This window comes from Corvus cornix, chromosome 14, assembly GCF_000738735.6.
Source record: "Corvus cornix cornix isolate S_Up_H32 chromosome 14, ASM73873v5, whole genome shotgun sequence".
Classification (NCBI taxonomy): domain Eukaryota; kingdom Metazoa; phylum Chordata; class Aves; order Passeriformes; family Corvidae; genus Corvus; species Corvus cornix.
Genome location: NC_046344.1, coordinates 3685014 through 3710339, shown reverse-complemented (window position 1 = coordinate 3710339; position 25326 = coordinate 3685014). Strand labels below are relative to the sequence as shown.

Sequence of the window (25326 nt, the reverse complement as noted above, 5' to 3'; positions counted from 1 at the left end):
CAGGATCATGGAGGGTCACTGTCACTCTCTAGGCTGTCCTTTCCTGTAAACAAACTCTCACTGGCCAAATTACAGGGTTGCTCATCAGCCCCTCAGCAGTGGGAAGCGTGAGCACGGTGAAGGAACAGTGGCATGGAGATGCTGCTCTTAGAAATTACTAATTCCTTGCAGAGGACACACACCTCAGTCAGAACTCAGACCACTGCCAGATATTTTTATGACTGAAAAGAAGAAAACACTTTAGATAGTTTGAATTTCCAGTGCTTTTAACATGCTGTTTAATCTCAGAGATGGACATTCTGCAGTGGGCAGATGGTTGCATTATGAATATTGCACCAGCATCCTTCTTGCCTTTCTGTGCAAGCTCCTGAGCAGATTATCATTTACTTTACCTGATAGATGGAAAAGTTCAGCTGGCTAAATTAGCAACGATGAGGAGGAAGACAGCTTATCAAAGTTAGGAGATGCATAAACTTAAAATAGGACAGGTATTGCTGTCTGGATTCTGAGTCTGATAAAACTCATTCAAAAATTACCCCCTGTGCAGCACTGTGCACTTTATTGTGTTACTTTTCTTTTGAGCAGCCAGGTCTGCCAACTGTAGAGCACAGAATGTGGAAGGAAAACTACAGTGAACTTGACATGTATTTCCAGAGATTGGTTCAGTCCTAGGAGACACTCATTGGCTCACTAAAAAAACCAGGGGTTTGCCTGTTGTTTGCTAAATCCATTTTTTATTATTGCAGCTGTCTTCGGACAAAGGGAGGGGGGAAAAGTGACCGCAGAGAGCTCAGGAGTACATCTCTGACATTGTTTAATGAGAAAACAGTGACTCTTGTTGAATCACCCCACTAACACAGAGCAGACAGAGCGTCTCAGTTCGGTTTTGTTTGGCTTTTGTTTTGAGGGGTCTCAGCAGAAGCTGAAAGGGTGGCAGGTAGCCTGGCTTTGTGCTCTTCCCCACATGGGTGCTGCAGGTGGTTGCTGCTCCAGGGGAATGAGGGGAATGTGACCAGTGCTGTCCTTCTGCAAACAGCACGTCCTCACTTTCCTGCCCTGCTGGTGCCAGTGCTCCCTCCCCCTCCTTGCTAATGGAACGGGATTGCAGCCGGCAGAACGGATCAATCCTTTAAAAACCTTTATCTGCATCGTTGCTGTGGCCGTGGGTCCTGTCTCCCTTATAAAATTGCTTTAATGGTCAAAATAAACTTTTGACCCACTCTGCAGCTGAAGGCACTGGTGGTTTGGATTGTGCACAGGAACAATCCAGAGGGTGCTGGGTGGGCTCTGTCACTGGTCCTGGAAAAGGGCACCTGAGTGCAGGTAATGGGGAGCAGAAACTTCACATGTTTTAGACAGGAAGCCAATTTCACTAACGTGGAACTGTGTGTAGCAACAGCAGCCCACGTGCCTTGGAGTGGGGTAACAGAAGTTGCTGATACTTGTATTTTGAAATTTGTTTTGTTTTGTTTTGAGAACTGAAAGGTATTTCCAGTTCAGCCAGTTACAGGAAGGTAATTGTCGATCCCATAAAACTTTTTACCACTGAGATTTGAAAATGACAAAATACCACGTACTGCTACTGCAGCCCCACGGATTAAAATGTGCTGTAGCATTTCAGAGTGATTTTTTTAACATGTGGAAATAATCAAATAATTGTCTCAGAGGAAAGCAGACAGATGTCCCAGCTGGCTTATCTAGAAAACCCTGCCATTTCTCTCAGACATGACCTTTACCTAGGTCATCCTGCCTTTCTTGCAACTCAGCTAGATCATTCTGATGGGCACCAGCTTGACATAGCCTTGAAATGGGTTCAAAATCTGGCCCAAGCTGTTTTGTGGATAGAAGAAAGTAAAAAGCTTGTAGTCCCTTTCTGATTGTCAGGATGCTCAGGCTGTAATTCAAGTCATTAGGCTTAGTACATAAAGCCCTTCGTAATCCAAGTCTTAAGAACCCGAAAGGTCGCTTGTGGTCCAATAATCCTGAATAGTAAATGTGATGAGCTAGCAGTGACTGTCCTGATCCTAAAGCATCTCTCAAAATAAATGCTGGTCTCTGCCCCAAAAGCATATGCCCCTTATTTTGAGATGAGCCAAGAGGCTGTGCAAGGAATAAGCAGCTTGACTGCTGAACAGTGTTGGGCAACACTGATTTGTTTGAAATGATTTCATTAACTGGACTGAAGGAATAGACAAGAGGATGCTGAAGGTTTTAAAGATACACCCTCCTCTGTCTGCAGTGGTCCACTGGAGAGATCTCTGCTCATCACCAAGATCCCTCAAATCCTCCCCAAAATCTGCCACTGCAGCTGCTCGCGTGAATGAAATGAGCAAAGGTTGCTTATGATAGGAATGGCTCCTGCCCTGGTCTGAGAGTGGTGTCAGAGGTCGTTCATGTTCACACGAGGGATGGGGACAGTGGGAGTGGAACATCTGGCCAGAGGTGCCACAGCTGGCATTAAGCAGGCAGAGAAGATCTGGCAGATCCCAGGTAGCCATTTCCCAGCTGTAACCACTTTGCAGGGATCCAAAAGGCAGTGGCTTCATGGAACAGCCCAGAAAGGGGGTTGGTGCCTGGCAGTGCAGGATGGCGGCGTCAAAGGAGCCCCAGGGTGGTTCTGTGGGAGGAAAGGACAAATGGACTGATGTGGAGGATGCAGGACTGATGGGATAATTCACAGGGTCAATTAAACATGAGCATTTAAGGAGCTCAGTCCTTTACCCACCTCCTTGACACCTCCTCAGGAAGGTGCCAGAGAGGTAAAGAAATGGAGGACTGGGAACACTGAACCACTTATGGGACCACTTGTAGGGTCTCCTTTGGTGCCTGACACTCCTTTTCGTCCCTGATTTTGTGCTGAGGGCAGTTAGAGGTCAGCTGGGAGTAGGGCTGCATGACTTTGTTTTTCCTCTTAAATGTCTCCTTGCCTTTCAATTTGTTCAGTATTTGAACTGATTTTCATCTTTATATTGTATTTATTTAATGGTGCTCTGGATATGGTTATTTTTGTGCCCTGAAGGGCCTACTTTTCCATTCCATTTTAATATATAACTTCTATTAACATCAAAGCTTGCTGCATGCATAAAGGGGCACTGAATGGCTAAACTGTACTTAAATACCTGTGACCTCTTGGCTCTTATGTATGGAATGATTATTAATGCTTCGTCCTTGCCGTGTTTCATCAGAAGATGCTGCCACACAAGGCAGAGCTGGGGAGGTCTGATGATCCCTTTATTACAGATGGGTAAAACAGAGGAAAAGAGATTAAAAGATTTGCCAGGAACACGGAGCAATCAGTGGCTGTGCTGAAAATAGAAACCAGGCTCCTGGTTTCCATTCCCCAAATCTGGCCTCTAGACAACACGACTATATTAAAAATGTAAATGCAAACATAGACAATCTTTCCTTTTTCAAACCTTCCCTGCAAATGTTTTGTGTCCTTTTGACTCTGTTTCGCAGAATAACCTGGTAGCACTTGGATCAAAGAGCCAGGAACCAGCTGGGCTGTGCTCACAGGATACTGCAAAGGCAACTGGACTGGACCACCGAAACCTCAGAGTGACCAAAGAGCTCATGGCAGAAGGTGGGAGGAGACTCGTGTCTATTTTGAGACAGGAAAGTATTCAGTAGCTGTAGGCTACTGTTCAAAATACTTTGATTACTGTATTTAAGGAAGCCAAAAGTGATAGTGTTGTGACAGCCAGTCCCCTCAGCCTGTGTATTCTAGAGAATATTCTCTCTTGTAATGCACCGCAGATCCAAAGCTGGCAGCAGAAGGACATGCAGGCATTTTAACTGTTTGCTATTAAGTCTGCAGATGATGGGTAAATCAAACACAACTGAGGTTTGAAATGCACAACCAGAAGGGAAGAGTGAATTGTGTCTCACTGAGGAATGGCACAGCTGCAGGGCCTCCTGCTCTCCAAGCCAGAGATGCTGGCAGTGCCATTGCTGGGCTCATTCCTTTGGGCTTGGCCCAGCTTTATTTCTGTTCCCATATTCTTCCTCCATGCTGTAAACAGACTTGATGATCAAAAAAATAAAAATAGCATATGGATGCAACCCAACCAAACAGCCAGAGTAAACTTCATGGGAGAAACTGGATTTAGAAATGCACCCCTGAGTCATGCCAAAGAGTCCACGTTAAAGGCTTTTTTAAGAAGCAATTAGGAAGCAGTCTCCTTTTAAAGACACTTCCCAGGGCTTATTACAGGGACTGAACATGCAAATTAGGGCTAAATTCTGCCCATCTCCCTCACGTGCATGTCTTTGTGTGAGCAGCATTTCAGATGTGGCTGCACTAGTTCAGATCCCTGTGGAGCCAGGGACAGCCGTGTGTGGCTCACTGCTGTGTCCAGAGAAACTTTAAATCCAGAGGGAATGTGGACACATCATCACTGGGACACCTGAAAGGGAAAGTGAATGTTATTGGAGCCGCTGCAGCCTGTCCCGAATTCCTGCTGTTGTTAATGGCAAGCTTAATATAAACTATGGGAAAACTCAGCTGAAATCAACGGGATGAGAGTTGGCCTTGCTGAAGTTGATGCATCTTCCCACATCCCAGAATTCAGCTCCTTCTAAATCCCTTTCCACTCAACATAAGCCCAAAATAAGTGAGATGAGATGAAACACAAATCAAGATGGCAAGCTGAGGACATCCCCTCTCTCTGGAGTTAGAAACTGCCTGGATCTGAGGAGTTGTGGGTCCAAGTGGTTGCTCATCTGCCCAGAGAGTGGGGGCATGGTGAGGAGGTGGGAGTGTCTCCTTGAGGTTCACAGGCCTGGGGTAACAGTTCAGCTCACCTGTACAGGTGGGCTTAACCTTGAATATTTCAGTGTCTGGGAAAGCCTGTTCAGAAAAGATCTTTTGTATCATCTTCATGTTCATCATTGATATCATAGCAAGAAAAAACCAGTTTTCATTAGCAAAACTGTTGCCTTTTGCCATTTCTGCTGGCTTAGGAGAGCAAAGTCTCACTGCTGAAGACTGAATGTGATGCAGTTTTCAATGTTCAGCCCAGCAGCTTGTGAAATACATCCACATTTTGTGAGGTTAATAACACTGTAGTGTGCACTGATGCTGAATTTTTTACTGGTTCAGGCCATATGTCTCTAACCTAATTAGACTTTTACTGGCTAATGGTTTATGGAGCAAACCTCTAAGGATTTTGTGTCTGGTTCCTGAAGAATCACTCAAGAGGGAATGCAGCTGCCTGGTGCTGTGCTCCTGCTTTGAAATGGGCAAGTGCCTCATTCACTCACTGCAGGCTGATGCCTGTCTGTGCTGTTAACCCAGGCAGATAATACTGATACATTTTAACTTGAAATTAGTGATTAGCTTAAATATTAATCTGTAACCTCCAAAGGAGCACTGTGCCCCTTTGGCTGGTGATGCCGTGCAGTGATCCATTAGCATTTCTGAGCCCCACAATTTGGAAATCCCTGAAATGCTTCCAGGGCAGTCAGGGTCTGTTTAAAGCAGCTCTCAGATGGAGATGAGCTCGTTTCTCAGTATTGCCACTGCTGAGACCACAGGTATGGAACCGCAGGCTGGATTTTGCAACTGCAAGTCACATTTCAAGTTCTTCATGGGTGATAAAATACCCAAATTGTGATAGATTGTGTAATCTATTATCTGCTGGGGGCATGTCTACTCTGTTGCCCCTTTTGGTGCACCTGTTAGTGGTGACTGTGGTTCTGATCATGTTCCTGTCACTGTCTCATGTGGCCTTTGAACCAATCTTTTTTCTTTTCCATCTGGATTTTTCTTCTCTAAACCAGGGATAATGGCATCTCTTTAGCTGGAGTGCTCTTCACATTCAAGTGCTGCTGCTGGAGCAGAGCTGCCCTCCCTGAAATGTGTCACAGACCCCACGCAGTGAGAAAGAGGATGGGGCTTTTTAAAGACAATCTACACAGGACTGTAGAAGCTGGTATCACACTTAACACCATTAAAACACTTTAACCTTCCTCTGACAAATGCCTGACCTGCAGCTCTGAACAGAAAACCCAAAACCTCTCAAACCCAGTAAGAGCTGGTTCCCCCGAGCTCTGTTCTGAGACCCGAGTTCACAATAGGCAGCTCCAGCCTGGAAGGCAAAGCTTGCACATGGATTAATGGCTTAAAGGAGCCTGCTGGGTTCAGGGTCAGCAGCATTTTGGCTGTGGGAGGCTCAGAGGAGTTTGAAGGTAAGTTTGGGGGTGTGGGTTTGGGCCAGAGCTTGCTCAAGGCTGTTCTGGCTCAGCTGCGCCAGCGGTCGCGGCTGTCGGCACGTGTTAATTAGCTGAGGAGAAGGGTCTGGGGCAGCTTGTGCCGCCTCAAAGGGCCCTTCAGGGGAACATCTAAAACACAGCTTGCAAGAAAAATAAATGAAGGAGGGCTCAGTTTTTTCCTGTGGCCACCTGCGAGCTGTGGCCGTGAGGAGAGAGTGCTGCCGAGGCCACCCACGCCGGGGGGCTGCGGCTGCTTCCCGGCTGCCGTGTCCAGCAGGATCCCACCAGTGTCCCTGGCACAGCCCCCAGCACCCCTGGGCTTGCTGTGAGGCCTGTGTGGAGGCAGCAGTGGGGAGGGAAAGCCTCCTTGCAGAGAGAGGGAATGGCATCTTCTGGGATGCAACCTGACAAACCCAGGCTGGGACCTGGCCTCGTCCTCTTGGCTCCAGTTTGGAGTGCAGGAGCACGGGGCTGTGCAGGTGGGAGGCGTTGCCTGCTCGTGATTTCGGGTTTCCTTGGGAAGAACTGCCAGTCTTGGGCTCTGTCCATGGCCCCAACCCCACCTGCTCCTGGCTGGCTCCAAGGGCAGGTGCAGGGAGGGAGACCTCAGTTTCTGCTCTCTGATCCTCTTTGTCCAAGAGTGTCTGATTTGGATGGGCTCAACCTCCAAATAATTCTACACAACCCAAGCAATAACTTTCCCAACTGCAACCCTGTGGGTGGTTCAGTCCCAGAGCTCCCTGCCTTTTCTTCTGGGCTTCCCTTTCTGTGATGTCTCTTGTGACTTGTGACATGACCCTGCCCTGACAGGGGAAGTTTTGGGTTTTTTTGAGAGATCATTTACTCCTAGATAAACATTAATTTTCATTTTAATTTTTAACCTATGCCTCTGAGGTGACAATGCTTTTGTAGACCATCTAAGAACCTGTTATCTTTGTCCAGCTTTGCCTCTTTCGTTTGCTTCACCCAGCAGGTAATGAGTAACCTGTCCTCCTGCTGGGCAGGCTGAGGGCTGGCAGAGGTGATCTGATTGCTTCCTTCTCCATTCTCTTTGGGAATCACAAACACATTTTTAGTGTCAGAGTGACATCTCTTTGCCTCTTGCTTTTGGTAATTCTTACGTTGTGTGACAATGCCATTCCTGCAGCATGTCCTGCTTTACCTCTTCTCTGCATGGACCTCCCAGAAATGCTGGTGGGGAAGGGTAGGAGCTGAGCCAGCCCTGGAGTGGGGCTCCAGGCACAAGGGCTCATTCACACCAGCCCAACACACGCCCCGGGGCTGTCCGGGGCACAGCCCTGTCTCCTCAAAGCCACACAGGCAAGTCCTTGTCCAGGCAGGGATGTGGATGTGCATATCCAGACTCCCAGTCTCCTGCTCTCACCACAGATGCTGTTGCTTGTGACACAAGTGGCTTTGGGGTGTTCCTGGGTGGTGCAGAGGACTGGTGCAAGCTGAGGTCATGTCCTTTCCAGTCAGCCCAGGCCCCTCCTGAGATGGGCAGAGGGAACAGGTTTAAATGGGTGCTGTGTCCAGTGTAGGTGTGACCCTTCCTGCCCTTTGGAACAATCCCAAAGCATCCTCAAGGCTGATACCATCTCAGAGCACGGTATGGAGCAGTACAACACCCTTGTGATTTGAAAGGACTCAAACAAAACAGATGTCAAGTGCACTTTTCCTTCTGACAGGGCCATTGTGAGATCAGGGTAATTTCACTAAAATGCTGTGTCGTCCCACTGTCAGATGCTGCCCGAAGGCCACTCTTCACCCGCCCAGCAGGACTTGTCACTCGCCTTGGTGACCTCCACACTCTGCTTTTTCTCTCCTTCTCTCGGTTGCAGAGAGGCACACCCGGTGTTCACTGTCCCTCTGGGGTTCCCAGAGGTGCTGCTGGCTGGCAGCAAGGGCAGGCAGAGCAGCTGTAGCCATATTCTGTCACACAGTGCCAGCAGGTTGGGCAGATAAGGATGTGCTGGCTGTGCTGCTTCTCAGACGTGTTGTTACAAGTGCAAGGGTTTGTAAAAGTCTTGAGCTGAGATTTGAGCTGTGTCCTTATTGTCAGGGCTACTCTTGTAGGGCTTGGGGGACATTGTTTTCTTAAGAAAAATACATCTGGGGGTCTTCTTGTTTCTCTTACCAGTATTTTTGCTTTTTAGGGGCTCTTGGGTCACATTTCAAGGCTGGGTTTTTTTGCAGTGCAGAGGGAAGGAAATGATTTTTGACAAGGCAAAGGCTGAGGTCCTTATGCAATCCCCTGTGCAGTTACTGGGAGTTCAGACAGAGCATGGATCACGATGACTCATGATAAAGGCTGCAAGAACTGGCAAGAGTGCAGCAGCACGGGCTGTTTGTACCTCAAACAATTAGTTCTGTAAACAGAATTTTGACATGTTTCTGAATTGCATGTTAAAAACTAATACACTGCCCAAGACTAGACATTGGAAAACGAAGGGAACAATCCAAGGCTGAATGAGAAAGATTTGATGACCTAATATGTATATAATGCATGCAGCATGTGTGTGGGGGGGGGGTTCATCTTGTTGCTAAGAGGGAGGCCCAGAGTGAGGAAGGGTAACCTGTGCTATTTCCCAGTGACTGGATGAAGATCCAGGCTGTGTTCAGCCCTGAGAGCCCTCCTGGGAAGAGAGGTTTCTGCACTGTACCCAAACACCTCCGTGCCCTCTTGACTGAGCACTTTTTTTGGCTGCTGGTCAGCCAAAAGGAGGGAGTTCCCCAGCTGTCAGCAGAGCTGCCTCCCTGCCTCTGCTCCTGTCCCCCTGCACAGTTCATCCTCTAAACCACAAGTTGTTCAGTGAAATCCCTTGTGCTGTTCACAACAGGGATGGAGCAGTGTCATCTGCTCCCAGCCTTGCTCTCTGAAACAGCTGGGTCATTTTTCTAAGGAAAAGCAAGTCAGCCTGAGACAAATCCCATGCATTGAGCTTCTTACTGTGTCAGGCTGCAGAGAGAGAGCTATAACCAAGCCAAACCCAGAGCTTTGGTGCGAACAGCACACAACTGCCTAAAATAATGCCTAAAATAATGCCTCCTGCCCAGAAAGACGCTGCATACCTGGGATTTTGTGGGGGCTTTTGTTTTCTTCTTTGCTTTTGTCAGTATTTTTTGCAGCAGTACCCAGAATGAACCACAAAACACCAGCATTCTCTATTTCCCAGGATTTTCAGTCCAAACTAAGGTGGAAGAGAGGAGGGATATCAGGTCTCTTCCGGGAAGGCATAGCCAGAGTTCCTTTCTTTAAAAACAGACCAGTGATAAAACTACTGAAAAACTGACTTTATTTGTGGATGTAGAAAGACAATTAGCCAGGCTCATTCCAGTTATCTTCTGCTGGATGCTGTGTGAACATCCTGAAGTAACCTCCTGTCTTAGGGACAATTGCACGTGTATTTGGGGGTTTCTAGGTTCAGGTTTTGCAGCAACCAGCAGAAATTCTAGCCAGTTAGCAAGAGCAAGAGATTTGTGAATCTTATTCTGCAGCCAGTTTATCTATAACATTGAGAAATAGTGTAAGTAACTTCCCTGCACATAAAATGCAGCTGCTTATTGTGCTGTGAAATTTAACGATGCTGAGTGTAATTGATTTATAATTCATGTGAAAGATAAAATCAATATCCACCGTCAAAACAGCAGTGTTTTGGCTTACTAAACATTTGGAGTTTTCTTTGCGAAATGCTTTATCATTTTGCTTTATTACCTCTTTAAAAATGTAATTTCATTGTTTCATGAGTTTAGTATCACTTTCTCTTAATTGTATTTTTTTTAATTCATGTTTATAGGCTCTATCTAGACAAGTCTGATAGGCCCCATTTATTTCTGTAGAGAATTTTAACTAAGAGGAGGCCCTCTTAGACATTAAAATTTTTTAGTTAGCAAAAAAGAGACTCCAACCACGTCATGTGGTTCCTCACATAAATGATGTCTCCATTAAGACACTTGAGTGTTATAAGATAATGGATGAATTTATCTTTTTTTTTAAATTTTTTTTTCCTGTTTTCTTTTTAGTTGTTTAATTTCTACCCATTCTCCTCAAACCTCCCAAGATGATACTGAAAAAGGTAGAAGAGGTGGGTGTAATCCTGAAGAAGTGCCTCAAGGCAAGGAAAGGGAGTATTAAGGAGTGCAACCTGATGAGCTACATTGATGCTTTGGTATTCAAACAAGAGGCATTTTAACCAGATGATGATTCCTGCTGTACCTTCTTCAGAGATGCTGATGAGATTATTGTCTAACCAACACGCTCTGTGACTGTTCATACAGAAATATTTAAATTTTGGGTAATCATCCTCCTATTTTAGTACTTTAAATACTTCATACTGAAGGAAAAGCAAGAAAAATTTAGTCATCAGCTGTCACCTACAGTCCATTCCTTGCTAGAGAGCGAGAGAGAGGCAATGTCACTTCTGCAGCACTTTCAGGCAGACACATCCCTCCCTCCAGGCATGGGAAGAGGCAGCAGAGTTACAGAGATGCAGGAATTCCTATGGCGTTTGTGCATCCCCCTCACCAGCTCCCACGTGGTGGATTTCACAACAGGAGCAGTTGTGTGGGAGTCTGGATCAGCCTGCGTTTGCCCTTTTTCTCCAATTGCATCCGCATTCTTGGGCCGGGCAGTGTGAACGGGGAAAGTGTTTCCCACCAGCAGCAGGAAGCAGGGACAGTGGGGCTGATGTGTCAGTGGTGTCCTGGGCCTTCATGGCTCTCCTGTGGCTCCTAGAAAGGCCTGGCACACAAACACAGACAGATAAACCCCAGCTCCTCAACTTACAAGGGTATTGTTCTGCACCTCTCATCAAATTTCTGCCTTCCCAGGATCCACAGGCAGCGGCTGGAAGTCCTGAGCTGGTCATACAACCACTGCCTAAAGCAGACAAATGCCATGTGATGTTGGAAAATGGATGACTTTGTGCAATTGGATCATTTCGGGGGGGGGCAAATATTTCTCAAGTGTGCAAATATTTCTTCTGAAAACTGAAGAAATTCTTCACTGGAATGTCAGTATGATGCAACTTGTTACTCACCTGCACCCCACCCTAATGTCTCTGGAGCCGGGGTTACCTGTCCTAGTTCTCTCTTTTCATGCTAACAACAGAGGTTTTTTCCTTCATATATCCCTAATAAGAGCAATACATGTTTTCTTTATGCAGATCATGATGCCCCTGCGCTCGCCCTGCTCATGGCTGGCACTCAGACAACATCCTCAACATTGCAATGGGGCCATCCTGCTGCTGCTGAAGGACCCTAAGAATCAAAGTAAGGCTTTGCTTTGCTTACACAGTGTGCTGAAGTATTCCGCAGTGACTTTGTAAGTGATGCTCACCTGGAAAACCTTCACAGCCTCTCATGTGTGCCAGAGCATCCAAAATCTGGATGCTGTCCACCTCCATCCAAGCACTGAATGCTGCCACTCAAGATCAAAGCACCTGAGAGGTTGTTCTCTACCTGCCCCAGGGGCTGCAGACCTCCTGTCCCGGGGTATTCCAAGCAGCATTCAGCAGGAGCTGGGATTTGCAGGTGTTTTACCACTGGAGCTCTGTGCCCTTCCTTTGCTCTGCAGAAAAGGTTAACACAGACTGAGTTCTTGGCCCTGGCTGCTTCCCTACCTTTGAGGACTGGGAAAAGCTGTCATTTCCCAATGCAGCGATCTGTGAGGTGTGGAGATTTGTCACTCTCCTGCCACACATTCCCTGGTGCACCTCAGCTGACACCCCTTTACAGGCTGCTTCACCCCCAGGGCACTTGCTGCTCTCCAGGTGAAGGGGGTGCAGCACACCAGTGACCCACTGGGCATAACAGCACCAGGACTGGGTGAGCCTCAAGCACAGGGCTTTTGGGGGAAGAGCCAGTTCCCTAATCCCTCATCTCCTACACGTTCAGTCCAATGCCAGTGTGACTTCAGGGCTAGGCACACAACTCCCTTTTCCCATAGCTCAGTCTTCATAACCTGGAGTCTGTTCCTTGTTCTCTTCACTCCCTGCTGTCCATGCCCTGCAGAGCAGTGCTGCTCCTGAGCTACCAGGACATTGTCTCTGCCTTGCTGGAGGCCAGCAGAGAGCAGCTGGGCAGCAAGGGAGCCTGGCCCACGTCTTTCCTCTGCTTCATCACTGGGGAACAGCCAACAACTGTTGTGGCTTAATCACAGAATTGGTTTGGTTGGAAAAGACCTTTAAGATAATCAAATCTAACCATCAACCCCAGCACCACCACCATGTTCCCCACTGAGCCATGTCCTCAAGTGCTGTATCCATGTGGGTTTTGAACACTCCATCACACCTCTGGGTTTCCACCTCCCTGCTGGGTTAGGGCCAGATCACATATTAGTCAGTAATTCCAGTGAACTGGGTATCTTCACTAATGAAGGGTCTTACTGGCGTGTGTGAGCCCAGGAATTAGTTCTTCAGAGGAACAAGTTGGCTGCCAGACACAGCCCCCAGGGAGGAATGCTGAGTGGCCTACAGCCGAGCGTGGCTGTGCTGCGGGGAGCAGCAGGGATCCCTCTGCTCACCCTTGTGCTGCCAGACAGAACGGGGGAAACGGGAGATGCCAGATGAATTTAACCCCAGCCAGCACCTGCACACCACCTGATTCTTCCAGGTTATTGGGAAATGAGTGTCTTTGCGCCCAGCCGTGCAGCAGGTGAATGCAGGTGGACTGAAGGGGGGGCATAAACCCTAAAGGCTTAGTTCTGACTCCTTCCCCAGCCCAAATTTGTGCTGGCAGGGTGTTTTAGCCCAGCAAGGACCACAGGGCTGGGCCGGCTGGGACTCGGAGGGATCGTGGTGCCATCTCGTGGCAAAAATAAAGTAGAAATTGGATTGTGTGCAATGCTCGTTGCTCTGGCCAGTGCAGAGGAGCTGCAGGTGGAGTCGCTGCAATCCTTGTCCCTGGTCCTTGCCCCTCTCAGGGCAGGAGCCCCTGGTCCCAGCACCACACAGCCCTGGGGGTTGCTGGCTGGGCCGTGGGACAGTGCCACAAAATGAGTTGGTGTTGTTCAGATCTGACTCTAAACATCCAGGTACCTGTCCTGCCTCAAGGTGTTTGCCTTCAATCCAGCTGAGAGTTGCAAGGCACAAACATGTTTTGCAGCTCCAGGGAAGACCCTCAGGGCCACTGAGGAATGTGGAAATGGTATTTCCACCACTGAGAGCCAATGTTTTCTGCTAGATAAATAGATAGCTGAGTCATAATCAATGTTCTGCCATCGCTTGGCTGAGCAAATAAATGGGAGAGAGGTACTTTATTTCGTGGAGATATATTCAGCTGTGTAATTCAGTGTGCTGGGGAGGGATCACTTCTATCCATCTGCTGACACAGGCACAAGTAGGATGCATTTTTCAAAGGAATCAAAGGAACCTGCTTTCCTTGGATGTTTGCAGCTCTGAAGGCTGCTGTGCCGTGGAGGAAGGGATCCATCTCTCTACTTGAAAGCTGAGGACCTGAGAGCCCACAGCAAGGGGCAGGTCTGAGGTTCCACCAGTGAATCCTGCAGAGTTGAGCCCAGCCCACTGTTGTCCCCTAGAGCACTACATTGCTGCCTTACCTGTCTTTCGAGGTCACACTATTTTCGGAGGGGTTAAAACAGGAACAATCCTGGCCTTTCTGAAGCCAAAGGCAAAAGTCTTTTTTTTATTATTTCAGCAAGACCAAAACTTCCTTCACAGGGTTTATATGCGGTTTGCTGCCCAGTTGCTTTACCTGTCTCTCCTTGCCTTCCCATCCAAAGCACTGAGCAGAGGGCCAGCACCAGCATCAGTGAGGCTGTGGTGGCAACCTTTGGTTCAGCCTCTGCAAGCAAGAGGCATAGAAGTGAAGAACTGAGGCTGTCCCCAGGGCTGACTCACAGCCCATAGCTGAGCAATTTGCCCTGATGAAACGACCCTGCAGCTATGGAGGGTCTCCTGTTGAGCTGGTGTTCACTAGGATGAGCATATGCAGAACTTCTCAGCCATGGGATACATCTAACATTTTATTTGTTGTCACTCTGGGCTCAGGACCAACCTTTCATGGTGTTTGCATTTCTGTGTACTGCAAAGTTGGGTGCCAGGCATAGGAAATGTAATGAGGACATGGGATCAAAACTTTATTGGCTTCCCATGAAGGGGAAACAAAGAGTATGATAAAACACATAAGAAAATGCATGTGGAGGAGTGGGAAGTCACAGGCAGATAAATGAATGGGAAGCTGCCTGAGCCATATGTCAGCTCGAGTAAGGTTGTGGAATATAATGGAATGTGAGTGCCACAGAGAGAAACAACAGCCAGGCTGAGCTACAGAGGAAAGGAAGCCAACCCAAACCAGGTCTCGTTTAATCCCCGATCCCAATTCTCTGTGCATGTGTGTGTGTGCAAAACAAGCCCTGTGAAATGAGACGGCGTTTGCAGGGGAATTGCACGGCTGGTTCCAAAGGCCAGACCATCCCAGACACCGGAATGACTGCTGATGTGGGCTCTTAACATTAACCAGGATAGCTGAAGAGAGGGAACAGTCTTTGCTGCTATTAACAAGGTCAGGAAGGACAGAGATGCGTAAAACTAGCAGTGGGTGTAGTTTATTTTTCTGTGTCATTAGCCTTTTATGACTGGATGCTGGTGCAAATCTCACGTGGCCTCATGATTTAAATTGCAAACTTCGGAATGTAGCTCCTGTTTCATTCAGACTGGGGAGAAGTGTTGAGCTTGGTAGCAGCACTTGCTTATCTGAATGGGTTTGCAGACCCTGGGGCATCTTCCAGGACACTGTTCCAAGGCAGGAATAACTTAGTCCTCAAATCACATGAACCAATCTGTTTTTTCACTCTTGGTGTTTGACTTGGCTGCCTGGTAGGTGAAATCCTGATAGGATTTTGCTGTGAGATGTGGGAAAGCTCAGGAGGTACCTATGGATGGCTCAAGCAGTGTCTTTCTGTGGCTTCCAGCAAACTGTGGTTTGTTCTTCCTCAGGATTCTGGGCAGATTTCTGTGACGTGGTGAACCTTGGGAGCCTGGGTGTTGCCCCTACTGCTCATGGGCTGCATCCCCTCCACCAGACCAGCAGCTTGGTCCCTTCATCAGCTCCATGCACGGTCTGTCTTGAGAAGTGGGGTGTGATTGTCAGCACCATGGTTTGTGTTTGCATCTCCCCCACAGCACGGGAGCACAGAGCAGCCTGTGGGGGGCATGGAGCAGTGGAGGGGGAGTGGATGGAGACAGTGGGAAGGGGATGTGATGGTGAGGCAGCATGGGGGGATGGTGAGTTGGAGCAAAGTTGGGGTCTGGGACCCCCAAAGCTCTTGGATGAGGCCGTGGTTATTCCCGCAGGACAGCACAGGTGGCCTGAGGCTGAGGCCGTAGTGTGAAAGTCGTTTGGGGGACGGTGAGGTCCAAGTCAGACTCTGAAACTCCCGGCTGGGGTCGGAAAGTGAATGTTTGGAGCAACCCTACAAAGAAGACAAACAGCTCCATCTTGGCCAGGCTTTCTCCGATGCAGTTCCGCCGCCCTGCAGGTGAAAGCAGAGTGTTTTACCTGATGGAAAACCCGACTGGAATGTTTGCCATGCACACGTTAGCGTCCGAGATGCTGCAGTGGGAGCAGGAGGGAAACCTTGAAATGCGCTAAAGCATTTTGGAGTAGAGGGGCCTGTGTTGCTAAAGGCTCCTGCCTGGTCTCTTTTGTCACAGCCACAGCCATTGTACAGGGTTATTACACATTTGTGGTGTGCCCTCTCCTCTCCTTAGCTCTTCCAACCCTCTCAGCATCTTTAACCCTTTCTTTGGAAAAGCAGCCTGATAGAAGAATGCCACCTTCTTCCAAAGTGGAATGGTTTGAAACTCACTTTTCCTGTGGAATTTATCCTCACATCCCACTTTAAGAAAAGAGTGTGTTTCTTCTTTACCACCCTTCTTTGTGCTATATTTAGCAGTGGGAGAGCTGTGCTCTGAGAGCAGCCATTTGCCCAGATGCAGAATAATTGATTCCATTCTGTTTTCTGGTTGCTTATTGACGGAGTTAGGGGCAGTATTTAGACATGAAGACCTCATTAGTGTGTATTGTAATGAAATGGCCCTGCCATAGCCCCAGCTCTGTGCAGAGCAGCCTTTTAGTTACCTGTGGAGAAGGGCAGGAAAGCTCCTTTCTTTACAAAATTCCCTTCAGCATCAAGAAAGTGGTTGGGGTTGAACTGATGTGGTGTCTCCCATTGTGTCTTATCCAGCAGCACTGAGGTAAGTGATGGGATTACAATTATACCCTGGAAGAAAAGTACATGAAGGCACAAAAGATAGCAAAGTGCTCTGTTTTGGTTCATTTTCTCACACAGACTTTGGTGTCCTAGGAGATTTGCTCTACCTGGGGTAGGTGGAGACCACGAGGGTTTTATCCCATCAGCCAGTGGAGAGACATCAATGAGACTGTCCCACCAGTGCCAAGGATCGGAGCCAAACCCCACATGGTGCTGTGGAAACCTCAAGTGGAAGGCAAGATCCTGCAAGTTCTCTGGCAGATACTTCACTGTATCTTGCTGCAGATGGCAGCAAGGAGGTAAACCAGGGTTGTCATGGAGTGGGGAAGTCCTGAGCATGAGAAGGACTGGATTGAGTCCTGTGGCACACTCCGAGCTCAGTACAGGAACTCTTCTGGGCATGATTTTGGGCTCTGTCCGGTAATTCCCTCTAAAGAAACCATCCTCCAGTGGCACTGGTGAATCTGGGGAGGGTGGTGGATTCCTGGGAGGGAGCAGTCACCTACCTTGGGAAGGAAGTAGCCCCTGAAGTGGGTGTCCACAGCAGTGCAGCGGGGCACGTGTGGCAGGAGGGTGATGAACCTCTGCACCTCGTGCAGCACCGCGTTGGTGTAGGGCATGTTCTTCCTGTCCTCGTATGTGGCCCAGCTCCCCGCTTTCACCGTTCTCCCAATCTCCTCCTGGACCTTTTCTGGAAGGAACAAACAAAAGGGATGTGTCCCAGCAAGGAAGCCAACTCCCTCGTTGGATTTGGTTTGGGGGAAAAAACCCCATTTTTTCCCAGAGTTTGAAGAGAGAGAGGATTCTTAAAGCAGCAGTGTGGATATGTTTAATTCAGGCATGTGGGTGGGTTGTTTTCTCAGCATCATACTGGATTTCCACTCATCCTCTCTCCTAGCAAGTCAAAGGGGCTACTTTATTGTGACTTTGATCAGCACCTAGGTACATTAGGGATTCATCACAGTGAAGGGACAGGATTCAGCTCTTAAGTCAAAAGAGCTTCTGTGGATCTGAGGCCAGGCCTCTCCCTTCCCCATTTCAGCCTTGCCATGGACGGAGTAGGTAAAAGCTGCTCACTTTGAATCTCTGGGTATTTCATCATGAGCAGGATGGACCACTGGAGTGTGGTGGCAATGGTCTCTGTTCCGGCCATGACCAGGTCAAGTATGGATGCCATTAAGTTGTCGTCATGGAAAAGGCTGTCTTTCTTGTTCTTCTCCTTGAAAAACACGAGATGTAAGAGGAGTCATAAAACCATCAGTCTGAGTATTCAGCAAGCTCAGGAAACACTGCATAACCCAAAGCACTGCTGGCTGTGGTCTCGTGTTTGTGACCTGGGTGATAAAATAGACCTGATCTTGAATGCACAGCATCCCCCAGAGACAGAGCACCACAGGTGGAAGGTCTGGAGTGGAGTTTTGGTTCAACACCCATGTCCCCTGGAAGCAGGCTGAAACCCAGAGCCAGGTGCTGTTCACAGACTCAACCTCACAGGTTTGGAAAGTGCCTGGTCTCTGCCCTGTACAGAGTAGATTCAGCTCATCCTACCTCTGAGGGACTCCTGCCCAAGGCCAGGTTTGAATCCCCCACAATGCTCAAAATCACCTTTCAGGCCATTTCTGCCTGGGCTTTAGAATTGTGCTAACTCCTCCTCCACACAGCTGAGTAGAATACTTAGTGCCTAGGGTCAGCCTGGATCCAGCTGGAAAGAAGAAAAAGCTCAGAGCCCAAATATTTTGTGTTGAATGAAATCAACTGATGTGTGAAACTGCCAGGCCTCTACTAAGTAAGATGCAGGGCAAGGTTAGGGCTTGTACTGATGATTTGTCATTCAAGTACTTACTTTAAGGGGATCATTCATCTTGATGGAGCAACAGTATCAATGATTAATTGATTTGTTTTCATAAAAAGAAAGGCAGAGTCAGCTTTCATGTGAATTCAGGCATTTTCTACTAGGAGCAAGTAAGTGATCTCACATTATTAGTGCTGCTATTTCAGGAGTGGATGAGAGTAGCTTTTGTATCTTAATTTTGATAGAAAAATGTACCAATTGTAAGAGGCTAGCATCTGATTTAAATACCACTGGAATAACAGCATGGATTTCAAAAGATTTACATGACATGACTGGAATCAAGACTCAGCAACTGTTTCAGCTAGAAAATCCAAAGGAAACATTGCAAACAGCCAACAGAGCTAAGCAGTCCAATACCTCTTGTTGCTTGAATATCAGTGCATCGATGTAGCTCCTCACACTGTTCTCGTTGATGTCCTCCCTGCTCGCCTTCATGTATTGCCTTAAAATGACACGCACATCTTCGATTTTCTTGAGCATAATCTTGTGGGTTTTGAAAAGAAATCCAAGGAACGGGTAGAAATTGAAATACTAATGAGAAATTAAAGAAGAGAAGCGTTAGGCCTGCAGAAATATCACACAGAATCACCTTGGCACATGCTGAAACAGCTTTTTCCTAAGGCACAACATATCAGTTGAGTTTTGTCTTTAGTAGCAATATCTCAGCATCCCAGGGACTTCCTGGGCAGATTTTCATAAGCTGAAATAGCCATAGTTCAGTTTTTATTTCAGCTCCACACAAATGTGCAGGTTGGTCAAAAGGAAAGTAGGCAAGGGGAGATTTTGGTGACCAAAGTGGCACGCGGAGAACTGTCACGTTTTAGGTGTGGTGGCTGGTTCTGAACATTCGAAAGCTGCTGAAGTCAATCTTATGGTCGGTGTGGCTCACATGCCAGTGTAAAAAAATTGTTTATCTGTGGGACAGGCTACTTACGTTTAAATATGGGGATCCGAGAAGAATCATAATTTCATCTATGAGTCTTAAGAGAGTGAGAAACGTTGGGTCCTTGTAGTCAAACCTGTCCCCAAAGAGCATGACGAAGGTGACGTTGATGGGAGCGCAGTTGAAGGATGGCAGGCTGAAAGGTTCCCCTGCAGCAGGAGCAGGTTGGGAAAGCTGTGAGCCATGGAGCAGCTGTGACACACAGGAGGCTGGACAGCCCCAGGATTGTCCCCAGCTCACCTTTGAAGGATTTGATCATCTCGATGAGGAAGTGGAGCTCCTCGAAGATTCTGCCTTCTATCATTTGTTTCCCCATGCCGAGGTTGCGCATGCTGGACACGGTGAACCTCCGCGTTGTCCTCCACAGCTCCCCGATGGAGAAGAACAGACCTGGGGAGCCCGTGAGAAATGTGCTGGGTTCAGGCACGGAGGAGCCCCCCACACCAAACCACACAGGGCACTGGGTGAGCAGGGAGCTCCACAGGTGTTTCTGCTGCCTGTTTTCCCATGGATTTAGGGGCTAAAGGTCTCCCCTTTCTGTGCGTCTCGTCCCTGTATCCTCTCAGCTCCACTCTTCCCATCTCACTGAGCCTGTAGTTTGGGAAAAGCAAGCTCCCTCCCAGCCCAGTTACCCCAGCCCTCTCCTGAGTGGCAGATGGGCAGCTGTGGCTTTCAGATCAGTATGGCTTGGCTGTAGAGCTGGGGGAGGTGTTGGTCTGAGTCAATCACAGGACATTTTTGACTCCACTGATTGCAAGTCTAGGGCCTCAAGCACCTTGTATCTCTGAAGCTTCTCCCTTCATCCTATTCCAGTCATAAAGGTAATTTATCTGTGTGGGATGGGATAATTCAGTCTCCTCAACCCTAAATGGTTTTATTGAGATTCCCAGCAGTGCTGTATTTTTAGCAGTGGTGAAAATACTGACATTTTTGTGGAGGTTTCTGAGCTCATGCCTCGATGATCTCTAGCACCTCCAAGCAGGGATGGCTATTTCATCCCATCAGAGTGCTGTAAAGAAAAAACTGAGTCAATAATCCAAAAACTACCTCAGATTATGGTCAGTTGAAAAGCTGTATACCAGCACTTCACATCTTCATCGTGGCTGTGAGGCTTTTAAATATGTCTGCTTTTCTGTTTAAAGCAGTGTAGTTTTAATTTGGATAGCAAAACCTTTTGCTCTAAAAATGTCGAAGCAAATTTCTAAACTTCAATTTCTAATTTTTCTTTAATTTATGCAATTTCATCTGGATCATTCCTTTTCTGAGACCATCTTCACAGCCAACAAAATGGCTTTTTCTGAAGAAAAAATGTTTCATGGGAAAATTTGTGACCATTGTTGCTTAACAGCCCTTGAGAACTTCCATCTTTGGGTCACCTCTGGGTGCCTCAGACTCGGGTTGAGAAGGTAACTGTGAAAGGACTTATGGTGCAATACTGATAGCCTCCCACAGGGATGCTTTACATGTAAATTAGCTCAAAAAAATACCTTTCTTCCCACTGATTCCTTTTATTTGTGTAGCGATAGATTCACCTATTGATATTATGGCTGGGTAATTTAGTTTCTAATTCCAATCCCAGCTTCAGCCTGTGACCAGCATATAAAGCTGCCTTTTGGTTCTCAAAGCTAAAGCCTCAGATGAAGCAGAGGATGGACAAAGAGCTAAAAGTGCTCTGAAATAGTCAGGGGTGGAAAGTTACCTTGGCAAAACTATGGGATTGTTTGTGGGGGTAAATTTCCAGCCTCAGCCTCTTGCTTCTGCCTGAACCTGTTTCAGGCTGGTCAACCTAAGAACCTTTGTGGGGAGGCAAAGGTGTGGGAACTGACATGACAAAGGCAGTGGGAGAAAGGCAAAAACCCAACAGCTCTGAACAGCCAAGCCAGGTAGTCCAAAGTCTCCTGGAAACGTGTGGAGGGTTCATAAACACGGTGGTGACAGCGAGCCGCTTGCACCAACATCTCACAGAGATTAACCCCACAATTACCACAGTGCCTTTAAAAATCCCACTCCTCCCACCCTTCAGCTTTTAGGATATGGATGGGCTGCAAGTGCATCAGCAAAAATGATGGAAAGCCAGGAGTCATTGCGTGCAAGGAAAGCCAAATATTTTCTGTTGGCTTGGCTTCAGAAGGGCCCAAGGGGGATGTTTAAAAGCTGGGCTCAGGGGACGCACAGTTAGGCTGTATTTCATCACCATCATCATCATGGGCACTAAGCAGCAGTGTCGTCCCTCCCACCCACCCCCACTCATTGCTCTAGTACCGTTTCTGTTCTGAATTTGGTCAAATATTGGGATGGATGGTCTGTCTACAAACTCCTCTGTGTAGTTCACAAGCGCCTCCCGCACAACTTCGTACCCGGTCAGGACCACAACTTTCTGGAACCCAAAGTGGAGGGTGAAGATGGGGCCATATTTTTCTGCAAGCTGAAAAAAGAGGTGAGCTGTGATGGTCAGGAAGGGAGGAAACCTGCATGGAACAGCTCTTGCTTTCTGAAAGGACATTTTTCATTGTAGATCCTGCTGGGAATGGCTGCAGAGCCACTACCTGCAGAAGGACGCCTGTGAGCCAGAGCTCATCATGGTCAAACATTTTGTACAGATGCCTCACTGGCATCTGTATGGAATTCAGGCTTCTTGCTATGAAAGAGCCCCCACCCCATCAGTGCATCACTAATCTGTTTTTGCTGTTAAGGAGAAAATAAATGGAAACCAAAAAACCCACCCAGAGTTAAAGACTAGACCTCAAATGGCAACGAAAGTTGGCAAACCAGAGATAGACCAAAGAAGAGAAGGCAGTTCAGTGCAAACAATGATGCTGTCACAGAGGAAAGCTTTGGTCTGATGCTCCTGATGTCCTAAAGCACTCCTGCATCCTGCTACCAGAGCAGAGGAGCAGTGCATCTTTCACAGGACAAAGGGGGCACCCAGCAGTACCCACCCAACAAACCCCAGCTGGTGCCAGCTGCTTAGTGCAAACACCACTTTTTGCTCTGCGTGGGGTGAGATGGAGGGATAACCCCTCTGGAGTAATCCCAAAGCAAAGGCAAACATAGGCAACACCAAACTCAGCCTAGCAAGGGACAGAAGCATGCGGAGGTAATTCCAAAGCGCCGTTCAGAGGCTGCAGCCGCGTCTGCCCAGCCCTGCTGGGTAAACTGACCCCAACCCTGACACTGCCCGTAACAGCTCCAGGTGCTGGAGCCTCACCCCATGGCAGCAGAAAGCCCCAGCAGCTTCTCCCGCAGCACAGCCCGTGTTTGCTGAGCGCTGGGGTCACAGGAGCCGTGTGGACAGCCGGCTGTGACCCCCGCTGCCTGTTTGCTCACTCTCTCTGTGACCCCGGTGTGGGTCATCTCCAAAGCCAGGTGGGAATGCCCGGCAGCCCCAGGAACAGCCTCGTCCTGCACACAAGGACAGTTTACCACCGTGAGTGGGGTAAGTTGTCTTAATTACGGGTTAGGGGAAGAGCTCACAGGTTTTTCCCTCTGGTTCCTTAGCACAGCCTTCCCATCTCTCTCTTGCACTGCCTTCTAGACTTTAATGCGTATCCCATTCATCCAGAGAGAAAGAGATTTTGCAACGGAGCATCTGGATTTGGCCCTCTCCGCAGCAGTTTTGGGGTCACTGCATTGTGGAATTCCTCTTGCCAGATCTCCGGGGCATAGAGGAGGGAAGCAATTTAATTCATGTTAGTTATATCCTAATGCTTTAAAAGTTTCTGGGTTTCCAAGCTGTCAAATTAATATTTCAAATCCCACAAGCATTATAGACTTCCTGTACATCATCACAATTACATGAAGAAATCCCATATTACCCAGAGGTCTTTTTTTAATGGTTGATTGCTCCTAAATTACATTGCATCAACACAGACATTGACTAGAAGAAGCCCAGAAAGATATTATAAAGCTATTTTCACACCTTTACAATTTAGTTTGAATTTAAAAAGACAGAAAGTTCTCACTGATACATCCCAGGCAGCTTTAAAATCTATGAGGGTCTGGGTTAGGGGTTTTTTTTCCTACCTTCATTAGTGATTTATCTTGCCTTCTAAGATCCACCAAGTGCAGGTTACCAATGATCGGAAGAGGAGTTGGACCAGGAGGTAATTTAAAAGCTGAATTTTTATAGCCAGTTGAAAAATAGACTACAGCTAATAATACTGCTGCACACAGCAGACAAACTAATGCAGGATCAGAGAGAAATGAAATTAAAAAAGACATTTTTTTTTAGTAATAATCTGGTTTTTGGGGTTAGAAGCAATAAAAATGCAGTGGCACTGTTCAGTTTCTGCCAGCTGGCTTTCTGTTTGCTCTCTGCAATTGCTACAAGCACTCAATTCTTATTAAGGTTTGTAGAGTACCTAAATAAATACTGCATACTCCACCCTCTTTAAACACCTCAGAGAATGTGGTCTAAGCAGTTTGCAAAGCCTGTCCAGAAGTAAAGAGAGTTTCAAATTACAAACCCATGCATGTGTGTGCAAGAACATATACATGGGAAAAGGCGCTTGGCATTCCTCTGTAACCTCCTCCTCCCTGAGACCTCAAGGTCCTTCATTAGCGGTACGATGACCCTCCAAACACTCTGCTGACACAGGGAAATGAAAAGGCTCTTGGAATCCTATCAGAACCTTCAGGTTTAGGTAGGATTTGAGATCTCTGTGTTACTAGAGAGAAAAATCAGTATAGTTACAGGAGACTTTCGCTTTCTTGATGTCAAGTGGAGATCAAAGGTTGTTAATAATGGTAAAGCCCAACTATCCCTGGGGGCTTGTAGCCCATAAACTTCTTCATAAAGTCAGCTCTGAACTGCCTGGGGGGGATGTGAGTTCAGACTTTGTGTCTGAGGTAGAAGACATGTAATAGCTAGCCATGGAAAATTAGCTTGGATCAAGTGATCATGAGTGGATTCATGAGTGCAATGGAAAGACAAAATTAGATTTGAAGCTTCTGTGAGGACTCGTCATTTTGCAAGGGCAGCTTCTAAGAGATAGAGGGAAGAAGTTAATGAAGTTAATGAAGCCAGCTGACCTGGCAGGCTCCAGAAGGGAACAAGACAGGAGAATGCAATGATTTTAAGTCAAAGATACTAAACACCTGGAGCTTGCATCCCTCATAAAGGCTTAAATCTTGTAGAAGATGATTGAGGTCTACCTGGTTGAATAGTGGTTTTCAGGAGGAAGTTGGGCATAACCAGCCAGAGGAATAAGATTGTTCAGGGAAGAAAGGGCTGTCTTACACGATGAGGAAGCGCAAGGCTAAAGGTACATTTGTCCAAAGGTTAGATCATATAAAGGCCATTATTCAGCAAATATGGGCCCTCAGCCTTGGAAATGCAAAGAAGGCAGGGAAGGAGGTGAATCTGATCCAGAGCAGGGCATAGGCAGCAGGGTCCTGGAGCAAACAGCTGCTGGGCACTCACTGGAGCTGCCTGCATCGTGTGGAGATGTTGCAGCACAAAAGCCACCCAGAAGCAGAAGCAGCAAGTGTGTCGCAACATTTCTGGGATTTATTTTTTTATTAGTTTCCAAGAAATGGGCTGGAGGCAACAGTTTCTCCCAGAGCATGCTTAGGATGACTCAGCCCTGCCTGCTCCAGTGAGCTAAAACGCAATGGGGCTGTAAAGACAGGCAGGAAGGATCATGGCTGGCACAGGATGCAGAATGTGGGCACTGCGACAAGAACTTGCAATGGCACATGCCCTGTGCCTGGGCAAAATGTTCCTGCAGGGTTTTCTTGGACCAGCAGCACCCTGCAGGGCAAAAGTTACGTGTTGCTGCTGCTCTCCTGGTATTTCATCCTTGCCCTGGGAGCCTCTGAACTCATAAAAAAGCCTTTCAGAAAGAGACTTAAATTATCTCTGAAAAGCCAGGGGGAGTGTATTGTGTTTTTTTTTTCAAGCCAGGCTCTGAGTGCAATGCATTAAAATGACAAAGGTAAGTAAAAGTCTTGCGATGACAAGAAATTCCTGTCTCACTAATGTGTCTGGTACGTGTTTCGCTCCGGAGCTGCGCTGCTACGTGCTGCCCTGCCTGAGCACACAGAGCCGAGCACAAAACACCTGCCAGGCACTGACACTGCTCT

The 25326-nt window shown here is 47.5% G+C and overlaps 1 protein-coding gene across 3 annotated transcripts; it reads right to left on the bottom strand.

The window, feature by feature from the left end:
- Positions 1-14287: 14287 nt before the first annotated feature.
- Positions 14288-23769, bottom strand: LOC104684832 (cytochrome P450 2W1-like). 3 transcript variants are annotated; one of them, XM_010392424.4, is made up of 9 exons: positions 23266-23765; positions 21505-21667; positions 19483-19632; positions 19234-19391; positions 18657-18830; positions 17525-17666; positions 16954-17138; positions 16315-16456; positions 14288-15706 (listed from the first exon to the last, which is right to left on the bottom strand). In XM_010392424.4, exons 1-9 carry the CDS (start codon positions 23461-23463, stop codon positions 15516-15518), a joined length of 1503 nt encoding a protein of 500 aa, XP_010390726.1. In that variant the 5' UTR covers positions 23464-23765; the 3' UTR covers positions 14288-15515. The 3 variants fall into 3 exon arrangements, with proteins under 3 accessions (XP_010390726.1, XP_039416504.1, XP_019137307.1); XM_019281762.3 differs by having other exon boundaries at positions 15621-15706; positions 16315-16425; positions 23266-23769; XM_039560570.1 differs by lacking the exon at positions 23266-23765 and having other exon boundaries at positions 21600-21667.
- Between the last annotated feature and the right edge of the window lie 1557 nt (positions 23770-25326).